This window comes from Paralichthys olivaceus, chromosome 23 (genome assembly GCF_024713975.1).
Source record: "Paralichthys olivaceus isolate ysfri-2021 chromosome 23, ASM2471397v2, whole genome shotgun sequence".
Lineage (NCBI taxonomy): Eukaryota > Metazoa > Chordata > Actinopteri > Pleuronectiformes > Paralichthyidae > Paralichthys > Paralichthys olivaceus.
The window spans coordinates 5,792,823-5,820,303 of NC_091115.1; the positions used below are offsets into that span (position 1 = coordinate 5,792,823).

The 27,481-nt window shown below is 42.9% G+C and overlaps 1 protein-coding gene across 1 annotated transcript in view; it reads right to left on the reverse strand.

Moving 5' to 3' along the window:
* Positions 1–1,672: 1,672 nt before the first annotated feature.
* The window catches only part of snd1 (staphylococcal nuclease and tudor domain containing 1), a 168,797-nt gene continuing 142,988 nt past the window's right edge, over positions 1,673–27,481 (reverse strand). The window contains exons 19-24 of the mRNA XM_069520370.1: positions 26,105–26,228; positions 24,015–24,084; positions 21,495–21,608; positions 17,869–18,072; positions 4,691–4,735; positions 1,673–2,691 (exon numbers count right to left, since the gene is read on the reverse strand). Coding sequence (XP_069376471.1) covers positions 2,626–2,691; positions 4,691–4,735; positions 17,869–18,072; positions 21,495–21,608; positions 24,015–24,084; positions 26,105–26,228 — 623 coding nt within the window. The 3' untranslated portion in view covers positions 1,673–2,625. The remainder of the gene's footprint in view (positions 2,692–4,690; positions 4,736–17,868; positions 18,073–21,494; positions 21,609–24,014; positions 24,085–26,104; positions 26,229–27,481) is intronic.

A 27,481-nucleotide genomic window follows, 5' to 3' on the forward strand; every position in this document is an offset into this window, starting at 1 on the left:
CTATGTCGTTTTTTGGAGATTTAGAAAGTCATACTATACTATGTCCTTTTTTCGAGATTTTAGAAAGCCATACTATACTATGTCGTTTTTTGGAGATTTAGAAAGCCATACTATACTATGTCGTTTTTTCGAGATTTTGGAAGTCATACTATACTATGTCGTTTTTTGGAGATTTTAGAAAGTCATACTATACTATGTCGTTTTTTCTAGATTTTAGAAAGTCATACTATACTATGTCGTTTTTTCTAGATTTTAGAAAGTCATACTATACTATGTCGTTTTTTGGAGATTTTAGAAAGTCATACTATACTATGTCGTTTTTTCGAGATTTTAGAAAGTCATACTATACTATGTCGTTTTTTCGAGATTTTGGACTCTATACTATACTATGTCGTTTTTTGGAGATTTAGAAAGTCATACTATACTATGTCGTTTTTTCGAGATTTTAGAAAGTCATACTATACTATGTCGTTTTTGGAGATTTAGAAAGTCATACTATACTATGTCGTTTTTTCGAGATTTTAGAAAGTCATACTATACTATGTCGTTTTTTGGAGATTTAGAAAGTCATACTATACTATGTCGTTTTTTCGAGATTTTAGAAAGTCATACTATACTATGTCGTTTTTTCGAGATTTTAGAAAGTCATACTATACTATGTCGTTTTTTGGAGATTTAGAAAGTCATACTATACTATGTCGTTTTTTCGAGATTTTAGAAAGTCATACTATACTATGTCGTTTTTTGGAGATTTTAGAAAGTCATACTATACTATGTCGTTTTTTGGAGATTTAGAAAGTCATACTATACTATGTCGTTTTTTGGAGATTTAGAAAGTCATACTATACTATGTCGTTTTTTCGAGATTTTTGAAAGCCATACTATACTATGTCGTTTTTTCTAGATTTTAGAAAGTCATACTATACTATGTCGTTTTTTCTAGATTTTAGAAAGTCATACTATACTATGTCGTTTTTTCGAGATTTTAGAAAGTCATACTATACTATGTCGTTTTTTCGAGATTTTAGAAAGTCATACTATACTATGTCGTTTTTTGGAGATTTAGAAAGTCATACTATACTATGTCGTTTTTTCGAGATTTTAGAAAGTCATACAATACTATGTCGTTTTTTCTAGATTTTAGAAAGTCATACTATACTATGTCGTTTTTTGGAGATTTAGAAAGTCATACTATACTATGTCGTTTTTTGGAGATTTTAGAAAGTCATACAATACTATGTCGTTTTTTCTAGATTTTAGAAAGTCATACAATACTATGTCGTTTTTTCGAGATTTTAGAAAGTCATACTATACTATGTCGTTTTTTCTAGATTTTAGAAAGTCATACTATACTATGTCGTTTTTTGGAGATTTAGAAAGTCATACTATACTATGTTGTTTTTTGGAGATTTTGAAAGCCATACTATACTATGTCGTTTTTTGGAGATTTAGAAAGTCATACTATACTATGTCGTTTTTTCTAGATTTTAGAAAGTCATGCTATACTATGTCGTTTTTTCGAGATTTTAGAAAGTCATGCTATACTATGTCGTTTTTTCGAGATTTTGGAAGTCATAATATACTATGTCGTTTTTTTGAAGACATCTTTATGACCTACTACACTATTTCTTCTTCTGACTTACTTTGTGAAAAGAAATCCCAACACGTGCTGTAAGTTTTTATTTAGCAGATTTTTAATAGAATGCAAAGGTCCATTACGTGGAAATAAATTCAAACACTTTCTGCTATGGCGTACAGAGACAGGAAGAGAAGAGATTGCCAGAGACAGGATCATAACCATTATTAGAATGTAAACTTGACAGAAGGAGAAAGATGATAAAATGCCACCTGATGGCACCCATATTTACTGGTCATAAAAGTGTGACATAGTGAATAAACGACAAAACACTCCCCACAAATACATCCGCAAATTTCATCGTCACACAGATAAACACTGAAGACAAAAATAAACTCATCCTTTTTTTGTCTGTGTGGCTCCACCTACAGTATTTCTCTAAAATAAATCAATTTACACGTCTCAAGATATCCGTACATTTACATGAAATTCATTAGGGAAGCATAACTGTTTGTAAATAATTAAGTGTCCTCCCCGAACATCCAGCCACTTCCTGTACAGAGGAAAGCAGGGATTGGTTTAGAGCATCAGAAAGCAAGGAACATGATTGGCTGAAAACACACGAGTACTGTAGTTATGATTCACACAGAAGTGTGTTGAAAGGGTAACATGGCAAATAACACAGATGTGCAATAGTGCAAGCTTCTTGAGCTGGCAGTGGCCCATCACGAAGATAAAGGATGAATAGAAAGTGATTCTTGCATGATTCCATTTTTTTTAATTTTAGCATTACTAGCATGATCTATGAGGCACTACAGGGTCTAGCTGAGAAAATATGGAATGAGCAGCGGAGAAGTCAGGACTGGAGGGATGTCAAAATTAAAAAAAAAAAAAGAAAAAAAAAAAGAATAGTGAGTCAATGCTTGTCGTTTAGTTTCTCATAATTTCTTAACGGTTTTCTTCTGTCCGTCACTCGTCGTCCATGTTGGTCTTTGGAATGGTGTTGATTGGATGGTTGGTTTTATTTTTTTCTCTCATTTCCTTCCTCTTTAACGTCTGTATCCAAACTCATCAGCGTCGTCTGCGCGGAAGTCTCCGTAGCGCCAAATGTTGAGCTAATGGGAAGACCGAGATGGATTTTATTGACCATGATGATACAAATAACCATAAAATGCTGTAACATTCCCAACTGCTTGGAATGAGACATCAATAATTTCTCCAGCACATTGCATGTGAAATGATCAAGAGAGAAGGGAGAGGGGAGACAGAGAGCTACAACGCAATGTCGAGAGAAAGAGCAGAGCTTTCTCAGGCCAGTGCAAAGGCAGAATCCTGGTTTAAAGGTTCAGTGTGTAGGATTTAGTGACATCTACTGGTGAAGATGCATGTTGCAGCTGAATAGGGGTATTCAGCTTTAGCCTTCAGTTGTCATAAAAACTCTTAAGGTGTTTACTTTTTCCAGTCTGGAAGAGTGTAAAAAACATGGTGGCCTCCGTGGAGATGAACCACTCATGATGTAAATATAAAGTATTTGAATATAGATCAATTTTGGGTAAAAAAAAAAACAATTAGAACAATTTAGGTGATTAACTCCAGTGAAAACAGCACTTGATTATTTTGCCTTTCACCTAAATGTTCCACACTTAACCTCTGATCCATCTATCTAACATATTGTGCGTCCGGAGGTCCACACAGTCTCAAACACCAGCCGGTCTATTACTTCTCTTGTTCCGCCACAATATCGCTCCTGCATTGGCTCATAAACTGTCACATGCGTTTCACATTCCTAATTGCCTTTATCACGATGCGATTGGAAAATAGTGTGTGTTTGTGGTTGGGAGCAGCATCCAGTGTAATATGGGTTATTTAAATGTGATAAAAATTGCTCAATCTGAGGTGTGTGTGTGCCGTTTTGTTTCTTTTCTGGCTCTCAGAGGCGTGAGCGCTCAGCTGTTAATGCTGTGATTCATAGCTAATTAGCGACTGTGCTAATTAGCACTACTTATTAGGATGAATGAATGAATGGAGCCATTTGTACATATTGTCATTTCCCATCTCTCACTCCGCTGCATTTCCTCTCCTCCTCGCAGACGCCTTAAAACATAAGGGCTCTGCTCGTGATCAGTCACTGACCTCACTGTGTTCAAGTTAAAGAGCAGGTAACTTAAGGGACGAGTAAATAAAAAACTGGGCGACTTGAAGATGGGGTGCATAGAAGAGCGAGTAATTAAAGGAGTGGTTGAATAAAGGAGAGGGTTATTCAAATTGTGGGTAAATAAAAGGTAACTAAAAGAGCTGTTCTCTAAAACAGTGGGTCACTTTAAGTTCGGCTAACTAAAGGCAGCAAAACGAGCGAGTAATTAAAAGAGCAAGTAACTAAAAGTGTGTGTCAGCAGGATTACACACAACTACTGAATGGATTTCCAATAAACTTTAGAGGACGGGGCCTGAGCCAAGAAAGAACTCGTTTGGGGGATAATCTGGACAAAGGGACAAATCCAGGTTATTTGACATTTATCTCAATTTCCAGGGACTAATTCACGGATCTTGATGAAAAATGTTTGGGGGCTGAAATGTATGGATGTATAGAAACCTGGATCCAGTGATTTAAATATGGTTTCATTGGGTCGGGGCTGTTTTCAGAAGCTGTATGGTAACAAATTAAAAACCTATAACTACCACCGATGTGTAGCTGAGATAATGTGGACTGTATTTGTATCTTTAGCAGTTTTAGAACAGTGACGGATGTGGTGCAGAATTCAAAGGGACCGTTAGGCGGAGGTCAACTGGTTACTACATTCTTTTAGGGTCTCTTTATGCTGCCTCTTATTCATTCCTCTCCGTCCCCACCCCCATTCTCACTGTATGGACCTGCACAGACTGTGGGCAGTAGTCCACATGGGACAATAGTGACTGCCAATGGAATGTGTCACGTCTTAAGAGAGAGAGAGAGAGAGAGAGGAAACACAGAAAGACAACTCTCTCTGGTTCTTGTAGTTGGTGTAGAAAAGTAATTAGTGTGGTGATGTCTTCTTGTTTTGTTTTCTCAGACAAAGCTTGATTATCAGTCGGAAAGAGAAGCAATGAGACGGTTGTTGGGATGGTGACACTTACCCTGGCACTCTTAGCAGATTCTTGAGTGTTCAGATACTCTGTCACCTGGAGAGAGAGAGAGAGAGAGAGAGCGAGAGAGAGAGAGAGAGAGAGAGAGTCAGTAACATCACATCACTGTCACACGCAGGGTTTGGAAGGATTAAGATGAATCAGTGCATTCTTTCAAAGCTGCTCTTTCATTTCTTTTACCTGCTTCCATAGAAATACACAAGTTCACTTTATTTATTCGGGAGGGCATTCTCTCACTCTCTCTCACCCACCCACCCGTCACCCCCGGATGTGAGGAGCACGGTGTTCCCTGAAGATCAACAGGATCACGACAACACGCAGACAGTGGTAATGTCACTGCGGGGAACGTAAAACGCACAAACAAGCCAACGAAAACACAAGGAGCGCCGCATCACAGGTTACTGTGCGGGGGGTCGTCGCTTCAGCCTCAGCACGCAGGGCATCGCTTTGTGCTCCTCACACCAGCCACACACTGGAGATTAGAGCGTCTCGTGCCCCCCCCACAGCAGTTTACCAAGCTCAATTTCACCTATAGGAAGCTACAACTCAACAGGGGGGTGAAGCCAGATTCTACCAGTTTCTATTGTACACAAACTGGAGCTTACATTCATACTCTTCTAATGCTCCTCTTAAAATGAAAAGTTTCTGTTAAGTGGGAGAAATTGACGTTTTTCAGAATAAAACACAGCGACATTTACTCTGGAAATAACGGAAATATGAAATGTTTTCACATATTTCCTACATCTCAGTCTAAACTTCCTCTTCTTTAAGTTTGTACTGAAGTGTTTCGTACTGTTGAACATGTTCTCCTGACCCCAGACAGCCTCACAATAACATGTCACATGCACACAAATGTGACCCACACCCTCTCACAGCCACGAGCTTCAACCACAGAGCGGGAACATTAGAGCAGAACCATTATGCTCATTTCCAGCACTATATGTTTTTCTGGGACTCCACTAGAGCAGCTTTGCATGATTCACAGTTGGAAAAAAGTGCCTGTTTATTTCAGACTGTTCTGCAGCCTCTCAGCTCAGCCTCTGACGGAGAGAGGCAATATGAGCTCAGACCTCTTTAAAAGCCCACTTTCTCCTGATTGGCTGAGGGGTAGTGCACTTGGTGCTCGTGAGCACCATTTCAGCCTCTTGCCGGTGTGCACCGTCGGGTTATTTGTGTGCTGGAGTACAATAAATGACTATAGCACTACTCAAGTAGACTGTTGAGGGAACAAGCTGTGCTCGGAGCAGTACTGGACATACTGGAAACGCAGCGGCCTGTCACCTTTCCCTCGTTATTTTAAAGTCTTGCTACATCGAACACATCCGACATTCTAACATTTTATATGTGATAAGAAATAAGTAAAAAGGTCCTCGTTTCTCTAGAAATGGTCGTTAGATGCAGAAGTTTGTTGTGGTCGGCACAGAGAGGACATTTGTAATAGAGTTGGAAGGAGGAAGCCAATGTGGAGTATTGAGCATATTGACTGTTTCTGCTAGAACAGCCATTTAGCCTCATTGAATGAACCAGTGATGATTCATAGGGCAGAGCGTGGTTTGGGGGGCAGGAGAGAGAGAGAGAGAGAGAGAGAGAGAGAGAGAGAGAGAGAGAGGGGTTAGATGCGTTCAGGGTTAGTTGATGTATGGACATTGGAAAACTCTGGCAGCAGCAGACCCTCTGAGTGGAGCTGTCCTCCACCATTACAATGTCAGAGTGGATACAGAGTAATCGACTCAAGGTCCACACACACACACACACACACACACACACACACACACACACACACACACACACACACACACACACACACACAGGCCTTGAAAGTTGATTTTAATAAAGTTAGGAAACGGCACAAAGTCCTCAATCTGTGGTCAAAAAAGTCTTCGCCAAGATAGAAGTAGAAAAAAGAAAACTGCTTTAAACAAATACAAAAAAACAAAAAGAACCAGAGTCATTGTGCTCTTGCAATGGATTCAATCGTGCACCACATTTCAGATCTTATTTTAGCAGCAGATGAGCTGGCGTTCACACTCAGACGCACACACACACACCAGGACAAGGATACCAGATGTTAAAACTGTCGAGTGTGGATCGGGCTCGAGAGTTTAATTGCTTAGCAAGCTCGTGCACATAGGTTGATTTGATAGCTACGCTGCACACGGCGCCGCCAAGACAACAGACCTGCAGGTGGAACATACAGCCACCGTGTGAGCGTGCGGCCCGGGAAAGTGCAGCGTCTGCATAAGTCATCTATCACAGCCAACTAAAGGGGAGATTTTTTGGGAAGGCTTTGGGATACGGTGTCTTGGTCCCATCAGGCAGATGTCACCATATGGACGATCCAGCCAACGATATTTTACAGACACAAAAGGCCAGTGATGCCATTTGGGCTTTGGAGGGGAGCTATCGGTGCCAGCCGCAGTCTGAGCCGAGTTTCCTGGTGCTGCACTTGGAAATCTCAGCAGAGGCTAAAATGATGTGGAAGAGGGTTTAATATCTGCCAAAGTGGATTTGGCAACATTCAAAAACAAGAGCGACAATTACACTGCTGAGAAAAAAAATCTTGACTTTAAAGTGAATATATTCTATCGACATGTTCTCCAAACTACACGGCTGCTCCACGCACAAGACAGTCGAGAGCACTACAGCACAATATGCACAGATGACTGCTGCCATATTGGAACCATTACGGTGAGCCTCTTTGTGTTATGGTTCTGCTCACTTCAGCTCGGAGAAACACAACAGCCAATCAGTGCGCAGCTGAACACAGGAGACGACTGCCTTCACATTTTTTCTGAACAGCTCCACGTATCCTGGTACCGGATATTTCTTTTCATGACTTTTCTATTGGCTCCAGCAGGGCGGCATAATGGCTCATTTACAACACAGAAGCACGACTGGTGAGGAGATGATGAGTAACGTCACGAGAGAGCGAGTGTGTTGTTTAAGACAGAGCCCTCAATATTTAAACATATTTCAAGATTTTCTAAATCTAAAATTCAGATTATTGAATGCAATAATAAAATAAATGTAATAATACAAACATTCTTTTCTAAGACTGTGCAACAACCATGCCAGTACAGGACGAGGGAGGGACGGTTAGATGTGAAATTGTCAAAGCAATTAATTATGTTCAAGGTGAACAAGGAAAACCTTAAAGCTGTTAAAGTTCCAGGTGAGAAGGAGTGAGAGGGAGGAAGGTAACAGAAGAAAAAGTGATGAATGAATGAGGGGACAAGTAAAGAAAATGCAGAATTGTGAAGGGTTACGGGCGGCAGAAGGCAGCGGGTGACGGCGTGCTCGTCTGGATGACCCTACAGAGCTGCCATATGTCAGACAGATGCCATGTTTGGTGAGCAGGGGCCACGGACACTGGCACTAACAGAGATTATGCTGTTTGGCTAAAGACGACGCTCTCAGTGTGTGTTTGGGAGTGTTCCCTGAATGTATGTGATTAATTCTCAGCATCAATTTAACTCTGCTCAGTGTCTGCAAAACTGCAGTCAGAACGTTGAACTGATAACAGAAGGCAAATTATTATAAATTCACACCAACGGTTTACATTTGAGTGAGCATTCAGAGACAAAAAACAATGATCTGATGCTCAGAGGACAATTAAGAGAAGGATTATGTTCAACTAGTGTCTGAGTCCGATGTAATATATGCAGGTACGTTTCTGGTGGAAGACTTGGCGGGAGACTTTGGTCCAAGTGATGTTTTTCGTGAGATGAACGACAGGTGGTGTGTGTCTGGCGTTTTGGCACCGGGCGACGTGTCTGCCAAGGAGTGAATCCGTCTGCCTGGGAGTGAGAGAGAGAGAGCGAGCGAGAGAGGATGTATCTGCCTTTGCTGGCTGGCATGCCGTGCCCAGGTGGCGTTCTGGTTAGCATGGTGTGAAAGTGATGGATCTGAGCGAAAGCTAACGCCACAGCTCTCTGACAGGTTGTGTGCGTCTGGTGCGTAGGTGAGCCGAGACTCTTTTGCAGAGTGAAACACCAGATTTTGGATGGAGTGCAAAAGCATGTGACTAATCAAAGTTTCAGCGCTGGGGTATGTTCCCTCGCTTGCTCTCTTGGTCCTCGCCGCAGAGACGGGGTGTCAGGCGACGTAAAAGCCACTCGAGCGGAAAGGGAACAATGAAGCTTGTCCTCTACGCATGTTGAGCTTTTCTCATTAACAGCAATGACGATCAGACGCACTCAGCCTCCCAGACACCAGCAATCAAACTCCCATCAAAAACAAAGTGCCACTAACTCCCTTTTGACACTTCTCCTTTGATGACGCGTTGCTCGTTTTTCCACACCGCTCGTTCAATCCTCATTACTTCTGGTTTCTTTTCTCCCTCCACCTGCCGACTCCACCTCCTACTGACTCCACCTAATGCAGAAAAATCTGCACAGGACAGTTTGTCTCCTGAGCTGGAACAAAAAGTCTTTAACTCACACCAGATTTAGACTGAGTTCTGTTGTCTGAGCTGTGGATTTCTGTCCACAGAAACATCTCTCATTGAATATACCAGTGCATGAATACTGCATGGTGAGCAGAGAGGAGGACAGAGCCCGAGAAAAGTCTCTTCAGAGAATCCTAAAAAGCTTCTTGTGTGTGTCTGAGGGACACGGAAAGTGTTTGAGTAAATGTTCGATAAAAAGAAGTTTGTCAGCTTGTTTATATGGACGTAAAAATAGAATAGCAGAACATGTACATAAGTGTTTTTCAAACTATCCAAGAATGTATCTGAATTTAAAAGAAGAGAGTGAAATTTGAATTAAAAAGTAAAAAAATATCAAAGTCTAGTGTTAAATTAAAGATACTGAACTGTGTTGACTGTGAACTACAACAAAATACACTAGAATCCAATAATTCAGATATGCTGCTTCTCATGCATGGGGCCAGGTCTCTGTGAATGCTGTAATGAAATAAACAAAACTAGGGGTCTTTTCATGTACATCAAGTGTATGAGTGTCATTGTCCCTGTCTGAGGTAAACTGGGATTACGCCCTGATGCATGCTGGTCCCCCCAGCATGACTGTCGGAGGAGATCAGGCGCTCTGGTGGGAACGTGGCGTGACAAGCCCACCAGCGTGGGTTCATAGAGTTAAGGAGGACTCACTCACGCACACACAAGTAAAACATGTGCGCACACACACAACCAACACAAGGACATAACGGATACGACAGGGAACGTTCTCCAAAGAAAACAATTCTTATGTAAAAACTCATGTGTCATACAAACATGTCACACACGGATAATTTATTAAAGGATTTGTAAAGAGTTTGCTGTTCTACTCTTCTGCTCCCACAAGGTCACACAACTCAAAATAATGTAAGTTTGAACAACCTGGTGCCTCCACTCCCCTGCTGCCTGTCCTCCATGCACCCTGCGGGCGTGTGGGGGGAGGATATAGTGTGTACATCTGCAGAAGATGGAATTGCGTTTGGGAAGTGGCGCGTGTCAGCTAGGACATGTCAAAAGGGCCCTTAGAGCGGTGGCAGCAGGGGAGGCAACTGCCTGTGCAAGTGAGTGTGTATGAGTGAGTGAGTGTGTGTGTGTGTGTGTGTGTGTGTGTGGTCAATAACAGGGAGCAGAAAATGTCCATTAAAAGGTCCCATCTCTAACTCTACTTGTAAATTAGGTATTGAGCCATTGGTGAGGAGCGGTCATGCTCTCACATACCCATGAAGCTCAGTGTGCGTTTGTGTGTGCGTTTGTGTGTGTGTGTGTGTGTGTGTGTGTGTGTGTGTGTTTATGTGCCCTTGTTTTGGGAGGTGATTGGGGTGGGGGGTGGGGGGGTGTTGTGATTGTTGATGGGCTGTGACGCGCAGGCATTGGGGTTGAACACGGAGGGCAGTGACCCGAAAGTCAGTCAATTGGATATCCGGATACGGCTAAAAGCCATTTATAGATGACACGGTGACAATTTTTTCAGGTGGGGGTGGAGGGGGGGGGTCCACTGTGGCGAGGGCCATTTATTTTTTTATTCCATTTATTTATCTATTCTCCATCAGGTGTTGTGTTGTTGTTTTGTGGCTCACCTTCTCTTTATTGCCAACATATATACTATGTTCGTCCTCTCTTCCTGGGGACAGCCCATGAGCGACAACAGCCGTGCTACTACATGAAACACTGTTTACCCACGAGGCCACATTTTGTTGAGAGTGAAGCCACTGTATAGACATGGCAACATTCCCATGAGGCACATCATCAGTGTCCAAACAGCCTCCTCCAACAGGGTGGTGGCAGAGGACTACATTACACGAGCCACCTTGCTATATTGTGTGTGTGGACTGACAGCACAATTGTACTTTGATAAATGGAACAACGTTTCCCTGGAGACATCCTGTGTATGTGCGAGCCTCCTTCCTGACTTCCTGTATGGATTTGGCCATATGCAGCTGTACGGGCGCCCACAGCTCTTTAACACGCCATTTCATCTTCATCTACGATTCCCACCCCCGTTAACACAATCACTGTATAATGCAACTGCTGCGCTAGTAACCACACCAGGGACTCTGAGCACAAGCTGTAAGAAAACTAGATTATCCATGAAGCAGTTGTTGTGAAAAGAAATGCAAGAACTAACAAAACTCGATTCCATGTGAGCCACCACTTAAAGGCTCCTTGAAGCTACTTAAAAGTTGTCCACCGCAGTCATACATGAAAAACAAGGCCTCAGTGTGAATCCAGCTGCAACACAGAGAGAGAGGGGAAGAAATAAAAGGATATTTCTCAAGGGGCTTGTGGATAATTAAAGATTCCACGACACTAAACTCCCCAAAGTCTGCCTTCAGCACACGGTCACATTTTAATAAAAATCTTACGAGTCACTTCAAAAACATTTGTCTGAGGTGTGAACATAGTTTCGATATTGTAATCCCTTCAGTGGAGAACATATTGGAAATGAGACCGAGGTCGATGCAGCCATCGCTGTTGGTGATTGATAATAATTGAGCTGGCAAGGGACTGACAGACACTTCCGTGTTTGTAATTGACTTGTAATTAGCAAACTGGAGATTTAAGCTTGTAACACTAATGAACTTTAGGGTCCTGCAGCCATGTCGGTGAGCTGAGGGGACTGGGTGAGACAGTTGGAGCCCGGTGGCCTGTCTGAGTTTGAATCGGTTATGTCGTCTGCTGAAAGAAAACAATGACGCACAGGAAAAGATTGTGTCTCTAAGTACGCAGCCATCTACCAACCCTGCTCACCATGACGGACTCATTTCAGCTACACCACAAAAATATCAGATCCGAGAATGAGTTTCTGTGTATCTTGTTATCTGTTGAACTCATCACCTTTCCCACTTTCTCTTTCAAATATTATCCGACGGCTCTACTGTATTCCATCACTTATAATGTTAAATGAGAGGGATTGCCGTCAGCACACTTTGGGTTCACGGGGCAGAATCGGCTGATGCAAGTTACAAACAATTGCACTGAAGCACAAAATGCAAATGAGCGAATGTAAAAGTCCAACAAGCTTCCTCCGCAGCACTGGTCCAATAAAACGCTCAGGCTCAGTTTGGATAGCAAAGGTTAAAAAAGAACACAGGGTGCAGAAGAGGGGGGTGAATGAGTGTGAGCAGCAAAAAGTCATAATCACAAGCGACGCAAAGTGAGGGAGTGATACGGAGAAGGCGGAGAGAACAGGAGCGTGTAAAAACAAAAAATAAGTGATGAAGAGGAGGGCACTGGAGATGTAAGTGGTGAGGGAGGGAGGGGAGGGCGAGAGTGAGTGATGTTGACAAAGCGGTGAAGAGGGGGAAGAAAATATTGAAGAAATCAGGTCCTGAACAATGAGCGGAGAGAGACGTTAAAAGAAACGAAGGACGAGGAGGAAATACGTTAGTGAGCGTGTGTGTGTGTGTGTGTTTGTGCCAACATGGCAACCTGCCATCCGAGCGGCGGCTGGTTGATGGTGCCAGGACAATTTCGGGGATGGCTTGGTGCAGCGACTGTGCCGGAGGTGAAGTCCACGTGAGAGTCTCAGGTCAGAGCGAGAGATGAGATCTCTTCACGTGGTGTTAAAAAAAGATTGTTTGTGTTTGGCAAACGTCCACGGTGTTGACCATTTCTGTTAGAGTTTGGCTAACAGCTCATTTATGATACAGTTGTACCTGACTCATACACGCCTGTGTTACAAGTTCATTACCTTCTGCCAACAAGTGTGTTTCCACCCCTCCCTCGGTGGGATTACACAAAACTACCAGAGGGATTTCCACAGAGCTTGTTGGAAGGACGGGACGAGGGCCGAGAAAGAACCCATTAAATCCAGGGACGGTCTTGGGATGAGGAGTTTGACATTTTCACTGATTATCCCAGGGACAAGTTCACAATGCTGAATCACAAGAGCTCAATCTTGCGGATTTAAATGTGTTTTCACTGGGGACACACTCTACAGTAACAAATAGAGTTACAAACCTTTAAAACCACCAAATGTGGATTCAGTCGGGACTCAACAGTTTTTATCATCCATAGTTTTAGAACTATATCCAAACAAACAAGACAGATTTTCTTAACACGAGACGAAGCCATGGATCCTGATAAAAACAATCACGGGACTGATATCTACGAGTGTGTGAAATGTGTTGCAGCCTGATTGAATTGAAGGGGAATTATCGGATCAGAACAGTTCTTGAGATCTGTATCAGAGCATAAAAAGTTTGAGCGGCGACAAATAAGGAGGTAGATCAGACAAACCCGGATGAGTAATGTGATGCGGGGAGACTTACGAGAAAGGAAATGTGGTCGGCAGTAAAAAAAAAAAAAAAAAAATCTCAGGCTATAACTGAAACCAAAGTGACACAGTTACAAGCTCACAAAGGCTGAAATACTGTAGCTACTGTATATAAGTACATAACGCCCCCTTCTGTTTCCGACCCTGATCTGGTGATAAAGCACAGATATCACTCACTGATGATAACCTAAATACCAAAGGCTCATAAACAACACATGCAGAAGGTCCACACATGATATGCCAGATGTATAACGGATTAAAGCTCATATTATGACCTTAGATCTGTTTGTCAGACGGCCTGTGCGTGAAACGGGTATTAAATCTGCGGTCATTTGGAGGGCTGCAGCAGTGCCGCATTATACAAAGACGTGCAACTGTGGTCCACTTATCGATTTGAATGGGATGTCAACATGGTGCAATGCAGTTTAGCAGCAGCACAAACTACATCATTCTGATAATTCCACCAATTTCAGTCTGGGGCTCACGTATCTGGAGAATCGTTTGTTTTATCGGCTTCACGCTTGGCATGTTTATTGTTAGAGGCCAAAGGAAGTGTGGTGTTGAATTTGGCAACAACAGGACACGCGATACTTTCAATATAAATCAAATTTGAATAAAAAGGCAACCAACGCTCTGTGGCAGCAGCGGATGGGACCCGACGAAAGCGGCGTTCACAAAAAAAACGGCGACGACAGCTGCTTCTCCAGTTGGAGGTTCTGCGTACTGAGTGGAGCTTCACTGAACTTTTAATAAACAGGTGAACAGCTCTTTGTGAAGCAGCTGTGGCTTCAGGGTTCTGTGGACTGAGTCATGGAGCCGGTCTTTATTTTCCGCGGCTCAACTACCGCAGGTCACATTTACAGTTTGAGAAAGAAAAGCTGCAACCAGCATCACCACAGGCCAAACAAACAGCCCATTCCAGACAGGTGCATTTAGAACGGCCGCTGCACTAGTCCTCCACGTTGAATTAAAACCTCCATAAACTTCAGAATGGCGGCACTAGTTTTAGTTGGGTGTTCCTTAAAAAATTGACGACTGAGTGCTTATGGGTGATCTGATTTTATCTGTGATGTTATGGGTCATTTCCATACCACAGGACATCCTCCCTGTTGTACTTTAATCTCATGCTTTACTGTCCGTCCACACCTCTAGGTCGCTGTCAGTCTCCCCTCACTAAGTACAGTCTATCAATCATCATTTAGATTACTGTTTGTCCACCCACCTCCTACCTCCCCACTTCCCTGCCTCCCCTCTAATACCTCCCTTCCCCTCAATGAGAGACCAGCAGCTGGTGTACGATCATCTTTTCGCCTACACTTTCACCATGAATCCTCATCCTTTGCCATGATACTGATAGATAGCTGCAACAATAGCTATGTACTCCATATGGTGCGCAGAGTGGGCTTCAGCGAGTGAAGGGTTTAAGGCTGAAATGCACTTGGAAAAAATAAATAAAAGCCCCAAATGGATGAATATCCCTCTCTGCTCTCCCTCTCCTGGGACAATGCCACTCTCAAAGACTGGTGTTAACCTTCAGTGCACTTATGACTGACTATTGATAGTCACTCAAGTGCCAGTGAACATTACAGCCCATCTGTTACGCAATGCTTAGCACTACAGATTACAATGACCATGTTCCAATCCTCTGGAATGGATAATGAATAAAGAATGGAGCCAAAATGGAGCAGATAGGAAGGACAAAAGTCACTTCTACGAGAAGGCTTATAGTCTTCATGAGTGAAAAGAGAGGAAGGAGGAGCGAAAGAACTCAAGGTTGGAAACTATACTGTGAAAAGCTCAAGGCAAACTTTCCATAAGATGAAAAGGAGTAGAGGCACAGATCCAGGGGTCAACAAAAGGTTGTATCTTTGAGCGGTTTTTGGCTTTATTGCCTCTGCAAGATAATGTTTTCTGTTGTCGCACTGGCAGCAGCTGCAGTGCTGCTCATAAATATTTGAGTCAGAAATGCACCTTGCAAACAAAAGACTCGAGGTCAACTCCACGAGAGAACTGGAACAAAAGGCAGCAATACAGCAAATTAAAAGATTAAACTGTAACCGCCTTCATGCATCCATAAGAGGGAAAGTGGTCAATAATGACATCAGTTAGGAAACAACTTTCACAGCGGATTTCATTAACTTTATCTGCAAATTATTTCCTCTACTCATTGTTTTCTCCATAAAATGTCAAGAGTCCAATGTGAGGTTTTAAAAAATCTTGTTTTGTTGAGTTCAAATCCAAAACATTACATTTTCTAGAAAAGGAAAAGCAGCAAATCCTTGAATTTAAAAAGCCGTAATCAGAGGAAGGATTTTGAAAATGACAGAAATAGCTGAATGCCAGAATAGTTGATATTTCCTGTGATTCAAGCGATCAATCCTCAATATTCAGTCAATAATCAACTAATTGTTTCAGCGGTAACACATTTAAGTTCATAAAATAACTGGAACTTCCTTCAGCACACTCGCGTAAGGCATTGGCAAAATGTCTGCGGCTGGCGAGGACGAGGCAAAACACTGGAAAGATGCAGCTGAATACTAATGAGAAACCATTTGATCCAACAAAAACCTAAATCGGTGCAGTCTATAAGCCGTTTAGTTGTATGGCTGGGAGGTTTTAATCACTGTCTTTGTCTATAGGGTCCATTACCCAGAGACTGCATTATGATCCCTGGCTACTCTTTAGAGGTCAGAGGTCAAAACACTCTCACAATCATGTGATCTCAGTGCTCTATTGACGGACGGGGGCCGGGAGTGCTTATATTGCTTCTGCACAAAAAGAAGTCACTTATGTCTCTGTATGCAAGTGAATAAATTGAGTGCACAAAATGTGTAACAGCGTGTAATTCATATAAATATACTGGATTTGGTTATAAATAATTACACTCTGGTGGACATTTTTCTCCATCCCTTTGTGCGTATGAATTTTTAAGTAAACAGCAGAGTGACTAATATTAGGGATGTGCGGCAGCAGTAATTGCAGGAGGAATAAATCCTCCATTTTTCTTTATCTTTCATGTACAGAGTGGCTTTGAGTCCGCTGCGCAAATTAGCATAATGAGAGGACAGTAAATGGTTTGACAAAATGGCCGCCATCTGGGGCAATATTGTCGTTTAAATTGTGTACTTTTTCACCAGTAGATTGACAAATATGCGGTAAAATGTACTAATATAAGTTTGTGGGTACTGATTTAAACACTGAGCTGGAAACGAGTAGGTAGTTGTATGCGAGCATGAAGATGTGGTAATTATTGGAGTGTCAGAAAGCCACAGGCGGCAAATGGACCTTCTTACATCAAATAATAAACAATGGGGGAGGCCTGCTTGCCAATAAGAATGCTAAACACACGTACTATGTGCTTAATGTTACACAGTACCTTTTAGCAATAAATTCAACCTATCACAGTTAGACCACCTCCAAAAAGACATATCATCATATTTTCTCTCGTGTGTAAAAATGTTAGTCTGCGTAAAAGGGAGCTTCTCTCTCCCACAGGAAACACTGAAGCTCCTGAACGCCTCGTCAGTGCATCAGATATAACAATATAAACGACTCCCCTCGCTAAATGCATTAACTCAGTGTATCTAACAGAGTGTTGCTTATCAAATAAATAAAATAAAAAAAAATGCTTATTTGAAAATGTAGAGTTTTTCTCTGCACAGTCGCCATGTGCCTGCTCGTTGTGTGAACTGTTGGGTTCCTTTATAATGTTGGAATATCTCGACCTCACTATGTAAAGTGCCTTGAGATGATGCATGGGGTGCACTACACAATATCATTTAATTGAATTGAACTCGCAGTCAATTCAGTCAAGGGAAATTACAACGTTCACATTTGCATAATGCACACCTAGCAGCTAGTCTGGCACATTCTCTATCAAATCAGGAAGAGGGAGAGCGGAGGCTAACACTTCCGACCCCTGCCGGAAGCCATTGACCAATTACAACAGTGTGAACCAGCTGGCCAATCAGAGCAGACTGGGCTTTAATGGGAGGGGCCCTTAAGAGGCAGGATCTAACTCCAAGTATTTCAGACAGAGGCTGAATAGACGAGCTGCAGCAATGAGGAAATGTGTTTCTGTAAATATTTTTCGAGAAAAAAACCCAAATTAGAATTATGAACCTGAAAATGAGCATAATATGTCTCCTTTGATGAAAGTTCAATGACGATTCTCATTCCACTATGAGAAGAAACAAAACTGTGTTGTTTGTGGATTTATACCCGAATAGAAATTCATATTATTCAACTGGTTTGGCTGAAAACATTAACCTTGACTGCCCAGTCTATATCATTAGTGACACTAGACAGTGTCCCTGATTGGAACAGGGAAAATAATTTGACCAATCAAGTCGGAGAAACAACATGAGAAGTCTGGACAGCAGCCTAGAATTCAGCTTTTGTCTCAAATTAAGATTGCTGTTCCTCTGTTTTTTCACTCACAATTTTCTGCAGGTACTTTTCCTTGCGGACGTCCACCATGACGTATCCCTCTTTGACCAGGCCGAGGCCGACATCGTTCTTGGTGTCCCCGAACTGTATCGTGGCGTGCGGGCAGGTGGCTCCCGAGTACTCCACGTTCAACAGGCACTGGCTGTTCTGGATGTCCCGAACCACACAGTCCACCACGTCCGCACGGGCGTCCTCCTGGAAGAGAGAGAGAGACGTTGATAAGGATTGGGGATTAGGAAGGAAGAGGAGGAGAGGAAATGGAGCATTAATAGATGGTGTGATCAACAGAGGGGGAAAAAAGGGTGAGGAGATAATGGAATGGAATGGAAGGAGAAGGGAGGGAATGTGAGGAAAAAGAGGTGAAAGGGATAATTAGTGTGTTATCAGTGATGACTCGTTAGTGATGGGCAAACACACAAAGACACGCAATGCAGAGGCTGATGTAAACAGTCACATATGCATGAACATAACAGTTGAGTGGGGGGGGGATTAAAGGTGTAGGTGTTCAAAATGCTTTATCATGTGGTCGCAATCATAAGTATCATTCACCAATCAGCAACTATTTCATGATCGCGTGGGAATTATTTCCTCAGCCAGAGTTATCTCCTCATATCCCTTTCTTCTCGTTTCCTCTCATTCTTCAGTTAGTTATGGCTCTTATTCCTCACCCTCTTCAATGTGAAAGGCCAGCAATTGATTGAACGCGTGTGCGGGGAGGGAGGTGGAGCGGCCACGGTGCAATCGTGACCTCACATCCTCCGGCAGACAGGGCAAAAAAAAATAAATAAATAAAACTGAAAACAAAGGAAGCTGCATCTTCAAAGACAGGAAGACACTTAAAAACTAAAAAATGGGTCCCTGGCCATCATACATCCCTCCTCTACACCATCCATCTCTTTGCTTCCCTTCTTTCTTGCCCTGGTCTTGTCTCCATGGCAACCCCCTTCGAGCTAGCCGCCCTTGGGTATGTGCGTGTGTGTGTGAGCATGTGTGGGCAGGGAAGCTTGTTCAAGGCACAAAAGCGAAGGGTCTTTTTTTGTCCCCGCTCTCCCCCTGGTCAGCTTGTCACAGGCGCTGCAGGGGAGCTCAGGGCAAGAGAGAGCGAGGCCGAGGAAGAGTTGGTGTGTGACATAGAGAGAGAGAGAGAGAGAGAAAGGGAGAGACCGCAGACACCGGAGGAGAGAGAAAAACACAGGAAGAGAGTATTACAGAACAAGGATGCGTCAACACTGGTTATACAAAATTAATGAATTAATGAGAGCCTTCCAGTGACCCCGTCTTGTCGACCTTATGTGCGGAACAATCCCAGGTAAAACACTTGACGCATTAACAACAGGCCGAGATATTTCCACTTTACTTACTGTGGTATGATCGGTGTAACTGGATGTTTTTTTTCTTTACAATCAACACCTGACCCAATTTAAACCTCAGCTTCAGTAATGACACGTTATACTTTGATTCTTTCTCAGAGGAATATAAAAAGATGTTTTTCTACAAAACCTTTTCAAAAGCCAAAGCATCCGTTCCTCACTTTGCCTTCACACAAAGCACCCGCCTAAGAACCGCATAAAGGACGTGCACATTAGAAACAAATGTATATGGATATGTAAAGACGAGTGTGAGAGCGCTGGTACAGAGAAACTACAGAGAATCAATACCCAGCCCTTGAAGAGAAAATGTTGATGGCAGCGAGTTATAAGTGATGCAAATGCACAAAAATAAATTGTAGGAAAGATGTGTAACCTTGAGGAACTGTTTAATTGGAGTTGTATCTTTTCCCCATTTGTTTTCAAACCGAAGTCATCAGGAAGCCGCTATTGTGCAGTAGGACTTTTTTTTTTTTATTTGGCATTTTTTAGGATTTATTCTGTTGTTTGTCTTTTTTACAAGTGCTCTCCAGACATTAACTACTTTCTTTAATTAGCTGACGAAGCATCCTGAAGAGTCCGGGTGTCCGGAGAGCAGGCGGCTTCACGAGAGTTCACAACATCCAGGATAAAACTGGACCTGAAATGTGGTGGCGTTTGTTGCTACAGTGAGATGATAAAAATAACATGTGCTGTGCAGTTACAAGTTCAAATTTTATTTTAGTTTTCCTACAAAACAACAGACTAATGAGGGCAAACTGCCATTCTACCTTTTCTTTGAAGATGATGTCACTTTTAAGGGCATCTTAAGAAAGTCCAATAGAAAGCAGAACATTTGTGTTGTTGCGAAAAAGAGATTTTAAGGCTGGACTGTGAAGCCGTGTGACTCCATAGTGGAGACAGACATATGTGCAGGGCATCGCTTGGCAGGTTGAGCGACAGAGGCAACAACTTGTCCTGTGTGCAGCAGCAGCAAAGGTGCAGCGCAAGAGAGGCGGCGTGGAGTCAGCGAGAATGACACGATGAAACAGTCCAGACGACAAACACACAAATGAAAAACCAAGAGAAAATAAAAAGAACAGGAAAAGGGTGAGACAGATTCAGAGTGACAGAGGAAGAGTGAGAGGGAGAGGTGTGTGTGTGTGTGGGCTGTAAAATGTAGGTGATGCCTCTGTCCCCCGGGTTTGACCAACAGATGCGCCACTTCCTTTAGGAGACACTGACTCATGAGACAGGTGATAGCATGCACACAAGGATTACAAGTTTGTGCGCAGACACACACGTCTGAACACACAGCTACTACCAAGCCGCTGAACTGAGAGAAGCTTTGATACTTTTATCATTTCAGGAGAGACAAGTCAAAAATAACCAACAGATCTGCACCTTATGACAACTTGACCATTAACGACTGCAGAAGCTAAGTGTGCCTAATAAAGTGGCAACTGTGTGCTGCTAATAACTCCAAAAATCTTTCTTTTAAAAAGTAAATGCTTTTAAGTGTAGTTAATTGATTCTAGGGACATTACAAACAAATGTCCTTGAATGTACCAAACAACCCAGAGTTTAGTCCTGCACCAAAGAGGCACAAAACAAAATAAACCATGTTTGTATCTGCACCAACTAATCTGGAAGCTGCCGGCTCAGGACGCTACCGATGAGTTGACCCCCTGACACACTCAAAACACAGGCGGAGACAAACACACACCGGGGGTTAAGCAAACACACGCTGATGTAAACAAGAAGATTAGCTGCAGGAAAAAAACAAAAACAGTAACTGCTTCTCAACTATCAGATGGACATTTGAGCACAAACACAGCAAGTACCTGAAAAACCTTTATCTTCTAGCTATCTACCGAAGCTTTGGGACTCTTGGTTGCTGCAGAAATATCGAATCAATAAAGATATAAAAGTAAAAGCGTCTCTGATACCATCTCAATTATTCTGCAACCGAGTAAATCAATGGCTCCATGTTTGTCATTGCTCTGTCGGCTTTGTACTACATACATTATGCATGAGCACAATTTTCACCAACACATACTCTGAATGAAATCTCGACCCCGTCCGTCGGTTACAAACTTATCACCTCGTGCGATAAGTGAAAGTTAAAACAGTTTTTAGGTCTTGCCAGGAAAGTCGACTTTCAAAAGCTGGCAGAAAATGAGACTGAAGAAGTTGATATCTCAGAGTTAATTTTGAAGCTTTCAGCGGCGACACATATTAGAGATTATGAGTGCGCGTCCGTGCACTTACGTCCTGTGGGACCTGGATGAAGGCGAAGGCATACTCGGTGGCCTGTGCTGGCAGGGTCCTGGTGCTGAAGGCGGGGGGCATGACAGCTAGACGGGTGGACGACACCACTTCTCTCTGAGGGAGGAGGAGGAGAGGACAGAAATGAGACCCAATATAGAACAGCTTTCAAGGCAGCCTGCATGATGTTGATCTCTGCAATCAAACAGACACACTGACATTTGTTTTGACTACGGCTGTAATACTATGTGCAAATACTGCGGATACTAAAGCTGCTAAAGTCTCTGTTCATGGTTTGAAATATTTACTCTCTGGAAATGATCAGATTCTGGAGGGCGAGGTTTTGAGACCATGAAGTGAAGCTCAACAGTAATTTGTGTATTTGTTTGAGATGAAGCCATTTTCAAAGCAAACACGACAGACTTCCATCTCTTGCTACAACTGCAGCAACACAAGTTAGAGGAGACGTAGGGACGAGCTCAGGCGTGTTCAGTAATGATACACACACATAAAACAGAAAAATGCAACAAGCTTGTTGGAAGCTTGTGAAGACATTTTCCTCTTAGAATTTTTGAGTCTCTTAAATCAAATCGAAGTGAAGAACATGTTCAAACAAAACTCAACACAGACTCACACTGGATCTCGTCCTGTTCCCTGGAATGTAAGTTTACATCAGCTCCGCATTACACATGTTTACTTTCGCAATGTGGAGGAAGGACAGATACCATTTTGTAGTTGTAGCTTTGGGGCCACACGCTGGTATATGTCACCTTACCACTCATTTCACAGCTGTTTCTACAGCCGTGCTGAGACCCCTCTCACTGAGCCATCTGCTCTGTAGCGCAGCGACAAGCAAAAGGTGAAGAATGAGTAAAGATGACAATAGACGTTGGGTTGAACGTCACCCAACTTGTCACAAAAAAAAGGGCAACAATATGTGCCTGTGTTGTTATTGTGTATTTGGATATCGTGATGATTGTGTAACATCAATTAAAAACTTGCCTACGTTGTAATGCAGGGGTGGTACTGGACCGTGTGGTGAGGACGGAGCTGAGCCACAAGGCAAAGCTTTGTCATTTAACTTTTCAACCCTCGCCTATGATCAAGATCTCTGGGTAGTGACTGAGAGAACCAGAACGCGGCCTGAAATAAGTTTTCTCCAAACAAGTTTCTGAGCTCAGTCTTAGATTCAGGGTGAGGATTCAGTGTAGAGCCTCTGCTCTAAAGGGGCCAGGGGGACCAGGGGTAGAACCTAGACCTCGCTGAAGGGACTGAACATCCCAGTTCGACCGTGTAAAGATTTCATGAAAGTCATATCTTAACACAAGCTTTTTCTCATCAACTATTTGAAACGACCCTGACCCTAATCCCAAGTTCAGAATCTAAACAAAAATGCAAATTTCAGCAAATGAAACACACAAATGAAAGCGTTAAAGTTAATACGTCCCAACAGGTGTAAGTCGGAGTGAGTAATGTCCAATCACTGATCACCACAGGGAGAACACACCGGTGGAAAGTCAGACAAATATAGCCGTTAGAAGTGGGGAGTTAATTTAATGACCTCCATATCTTAGGTTAATGTGTTCATTGGACTGTACAGTCTAGACAGAGAATACCCTCAACATTTATTATGGATTGGAAGGTTAAGATTTATTGACGCCTTATTAGAGTTTGACAGCACTGTAAATGTGGCCTTTAAAAATGAAAGACAAAAGTGCTCTGCTGTGTTTGCTAATGATCATATAATAATTCAGGTATGGAGCTGTACCTGTGACTAATAGCTCATGACACAGCAGCATGAAACCACGGCCAGAATGACTCAATCGAAGAAGACACAAAACTACATAGGCCGAGGTGGATAGCAGCCTGTGTGTGTGTGTGTGTGTGTGCCAGGTTGGCCTCGGAGAATCACACTTTCAGCAACATGCCAGGATGCATCGCGTCTGCCAGCCAAACCTCGAGCTGTCCCCCACTCCGGGGTCAGTCACACACTGTGCCGCTCCACTGCATTATGGGAAATCTCCCGCGGGCCAGGGGTTGGCTGCATGAGCCACTTGGTGATGCAAGCATGTGTACGCACGTGGGCAGGGACGCAGACAATAACGCACTCATAAGGATCGAGAGAGTGCCTTCATCATCGCAGAGATATGAGAAAAGAGACTGAGATAGAAGGGGGGGGGTTCTGCTTTTGTCACTGGTTCAAAAAGAAATAAAAATGATATACTCAGTTGTACCATTTGCTTCAGTGGTAAACAAAGGAAAACAAATATGCCTGCGTCGTATTTGGCCTAAAAAACCTCCAGCTGAAAGGATACATTAAGGCCGCTTTGAACATGGAGATACGCAAACAACTGGTGTCTGGTAGATGCAAGAAATAGAAAAGAAATCCCCTTTCAGATTCTAGATTCCCTCTGGCTGTGGGTTTTGAGCATCAACTGATATAACTGATTTGTCTTTTTTAACGGTGATAACGCAACATTCAGTCGCTTTGCCACACGGTCACATTTGGTCACATGTACTTACGTTGCCATAGTCGATGTAGAAGACATGCACCTTTGCCGGCGACTCAACTTTCTCCACTCTGGCTCTGTACCTGCAGCGGCAATAGAATAATTGAAAGAGGGAGAGGAAGATGGGGGGAGAGAGAGAGAGAGGGAGGGAGAGGAGGGGAGCAAGAGATGAAGAGAGAGGGCACAAGAGGAAAAGGAGATGAGTAAATGATTCCATGCTTATTTCCCTGGGGAGAAGGTGTTGGAGGATCTGTCTGTTGTGATCGGAGGAGAGGAGCAGGCGAGGATGAGCGGCCCGGGGGAGTGAGGGGGGGACACCGGGCGGACAGAGGGGGGGGGGGGGCTCTATCAGGACAAGGAAGGGCTCTGAAATTGCACAGAGGCCTCTTTGCAATAAAGGACAGATATTTTAGGCTATTTTTGTCTTGTAGAAAATAACTTTAAACCATTAGAGGTAATGATAAAAAAAAAGACCGGAGGACATCTGAATGAGAGAAAGTTGAAATAATTGACAAACACATTATTGACAAATTTAAGGAAAAGCAATGGTACGTTTCTAAGGTATAGACTGTATATAAAGATGGACGACGAGACCACGTCCGCTCACTATCCAGAAACAAACATATATCAGTGTGATAAGAACCATCGTGTGTTTCGTTTGGCCCATGTCCCACCTACTAACATGGAGCTGGCAGGATGTATGATCTGCAACGCAGCCAACTCCCAGGGGGGCGATCGAGATGGTTTTTTTGTGGAGCCATCCTGTCGTCTATCTTTACACACAGTCTGTGATCCGAGGAAGAGCTAAATCCTGGTCATGAATTCACAATATCTTCCTCAGTTTAAGTTACTTCGATTCAGGAGGTGTCTCTTCGTCTGACCACCACTCGTCTGACTCTCAACCACGACACACAAGTGAGTGACAAAGACAAACTGGCAGCAAAGCAAGGACAGCGGGAGAGAAGACCCACACAGACGAAGAGAGACAAGAGAACAAAGTTATAAGCGATAAACGGGAAGACATAAAGACGAGCTACAGATGCAGGGAGGATGAGGGAGAGACGGGGTGAGTGACTGATGAACGCAGTTTTTTATTTTCCCCCTCCTTTCCATTCACTCTGACTCTGCGGTGTTCTGAAAGGCCTTGAAAGGCAACGGATTTCTAATTAGCCCCCTAATGAAACAAGCCGACATTCCACATGCGTCACAAAATACAAAGATGTGGACACAATGTGAACATAAACATAATTAGCTCGCTGAATTATATGGAGCTGTTTTCTTTTTTTTTTAAAGACAAAAAAATAATTTGCCACAGGGTGCAGGATTATTATTCGGCTGCTGAAAAAATAAAATGACAATTGTCTTTACAAACAATAGGTTAAAGGGAGTGATGGGTTTCTACAACTCGTTTTTGGAGGCTGGAGCAAGAGAGTAACTTTAGCTTGGCCCCAGATACCCAGGAGAGGCAGAGGAAGACTGAGGGAAGAGAGAAGAACACCTGCTCCAGGGAACTTTTTTTTTTTTTTTTTTCCATCATCAGTTTTGTGATCTTTTTTTGTCATCACCTTCCTGACATAGACACTCTCTCTCCCTCCCTCGATCACTGTGACTTCTATCTGTCCCCATGACCATCTGTAAACTTCCAGCATCCGGTGCAGAGACAAGATGAAGAGGGGTGTGGGGGTGTGGGGTTGTATATGTGTGTGTGTGTGTGTGGGTGTGTGCGTGCGTGCGTGTTACTGTCAAGCGGCTGCTGATTCTACAGGGCCAGAGCAGTGGCAGTGAGCTAATTACACCCTGAGGGTGTCTGCAGTTAACACATCACAGGCTTAAACAGAAACAAGGTAAGAGGAAAATGTCAGGTGATTATAAAGACGGATAGAAGAAAAACACAGACGTACAGTATGTTGCTGACCAAACTGTTATATAATAATAATTACTTTAGGTAGAGTCACGCAGTTTTTCTGTCCTGTGATACTTGAATTCAGGGTATTTGCTGAAACACTGATTTAAGTCGGATCCGTCGCCTCTGACCGACCAGGGGAGATCAGTTAGTTTTCAGTGCATGTTGCTGATGGGTTAAGTATCATAACGTTTGCTCACCATTCTCCGTCAGCGAACTTGGCTATGCAGTAGTCCCCTCGGCGTCCGGCGTAGGATCCTTCCACTGGAGGCTGGGCGGCGATCTCTGCTCTCATGGTCTCCATCAGACTTTCCAACTGGCCTCCTTAAAACAGACACAGTGACAACATGAGTGACAACTTCTAGGCAGAGACACTTTAATTTACAGCTTCACTGCGATGGCTCCAAGCCCCCCCCCCACACACACACACACACACTTTGACACTGATACGTCTGCTGCTTTGCCTTTATTACTATTTAATCTAATTTAAAACGTGTTTTCCCACTCCCCACAGAGAGGACATTGGAAATATTGGGTCGCAGATTTCATTAAATTCTCTCGGCTATAGAGGTGCAGGCGTTTTCATTTCGTTTGCATGTTGGCCCGACTGAGTGATTGACAGAGAGCAGGTCCTAGAGCTACAGCAGAAAATGAAAACCATTGTATCCCACCTTCGCAGACCTGAATAAATTCATCAGTATAAGAGGAATAAACTCATGCTTCTTTGCAGAGCTTTTTGTGCACACACACAAGCTGAGGATTTTTCTGGAGGTTGTCTGGGCTGTTTAAATCTTCTAGTAATCACTTCTCTTTTGTTATTAAAAAATTAGATTTATTACTTCATTGCACGACGCAGTTTAGTTTGATATAAGATGCTAAGGCTGAAGTTAAATTGCATCACTCCCTTAAAACTGAGTTATAAACATTAATTCACATGGACAAGCACAAAAAATAACAATTCATCTTGGTAGATTACAAAGCTTTTCATTCAAACTCAAAAATAACATTTGTTAAAAACAGATTTAGGTTGTGGAGGATGTGGAGGAAAGACAAGGTTATTAAATCTCAAATATTACAACTCCATTGTTATGCCACATGGAATCTGATCACGTTGACCTCAACTGCCCTTTAGAAACCAAAAAGAGACCAGAAATACCCAGAAGAAAAATAAACTGTGGTTTTTGTGACTTTTGGCACATCAGCACCACGTAGTTAAAGCTGCTTTGACCCTGTTGGAGAAATACAGATTTGAGTAAAGCAAGCCTGCTCACCCGTTGGGCCTTTATGGCCTATCAAACCATTATATCATGAGGGGCAGACCTATTATGGTGGATTCAGGAGAATGTGGCTGTCGATATAGTTGCAGAAGGAAAAAGCAGATAGTGAGTGAGGGCTCTGTGGTTTCAATGACTGTGGTAAATGGCGGCCTAATTTAGACCCATCAATTGCAATTGGGAAGCTGATTGCGAGCACCACTATATATATGCATCTCCCAGAGAGTCACCTGCTGCTGTTTGTGCAACATATACAGTCGATTTGTTTGTGCTCTCTCTGTGTGTGTGTGTGTGTGTGTGTGT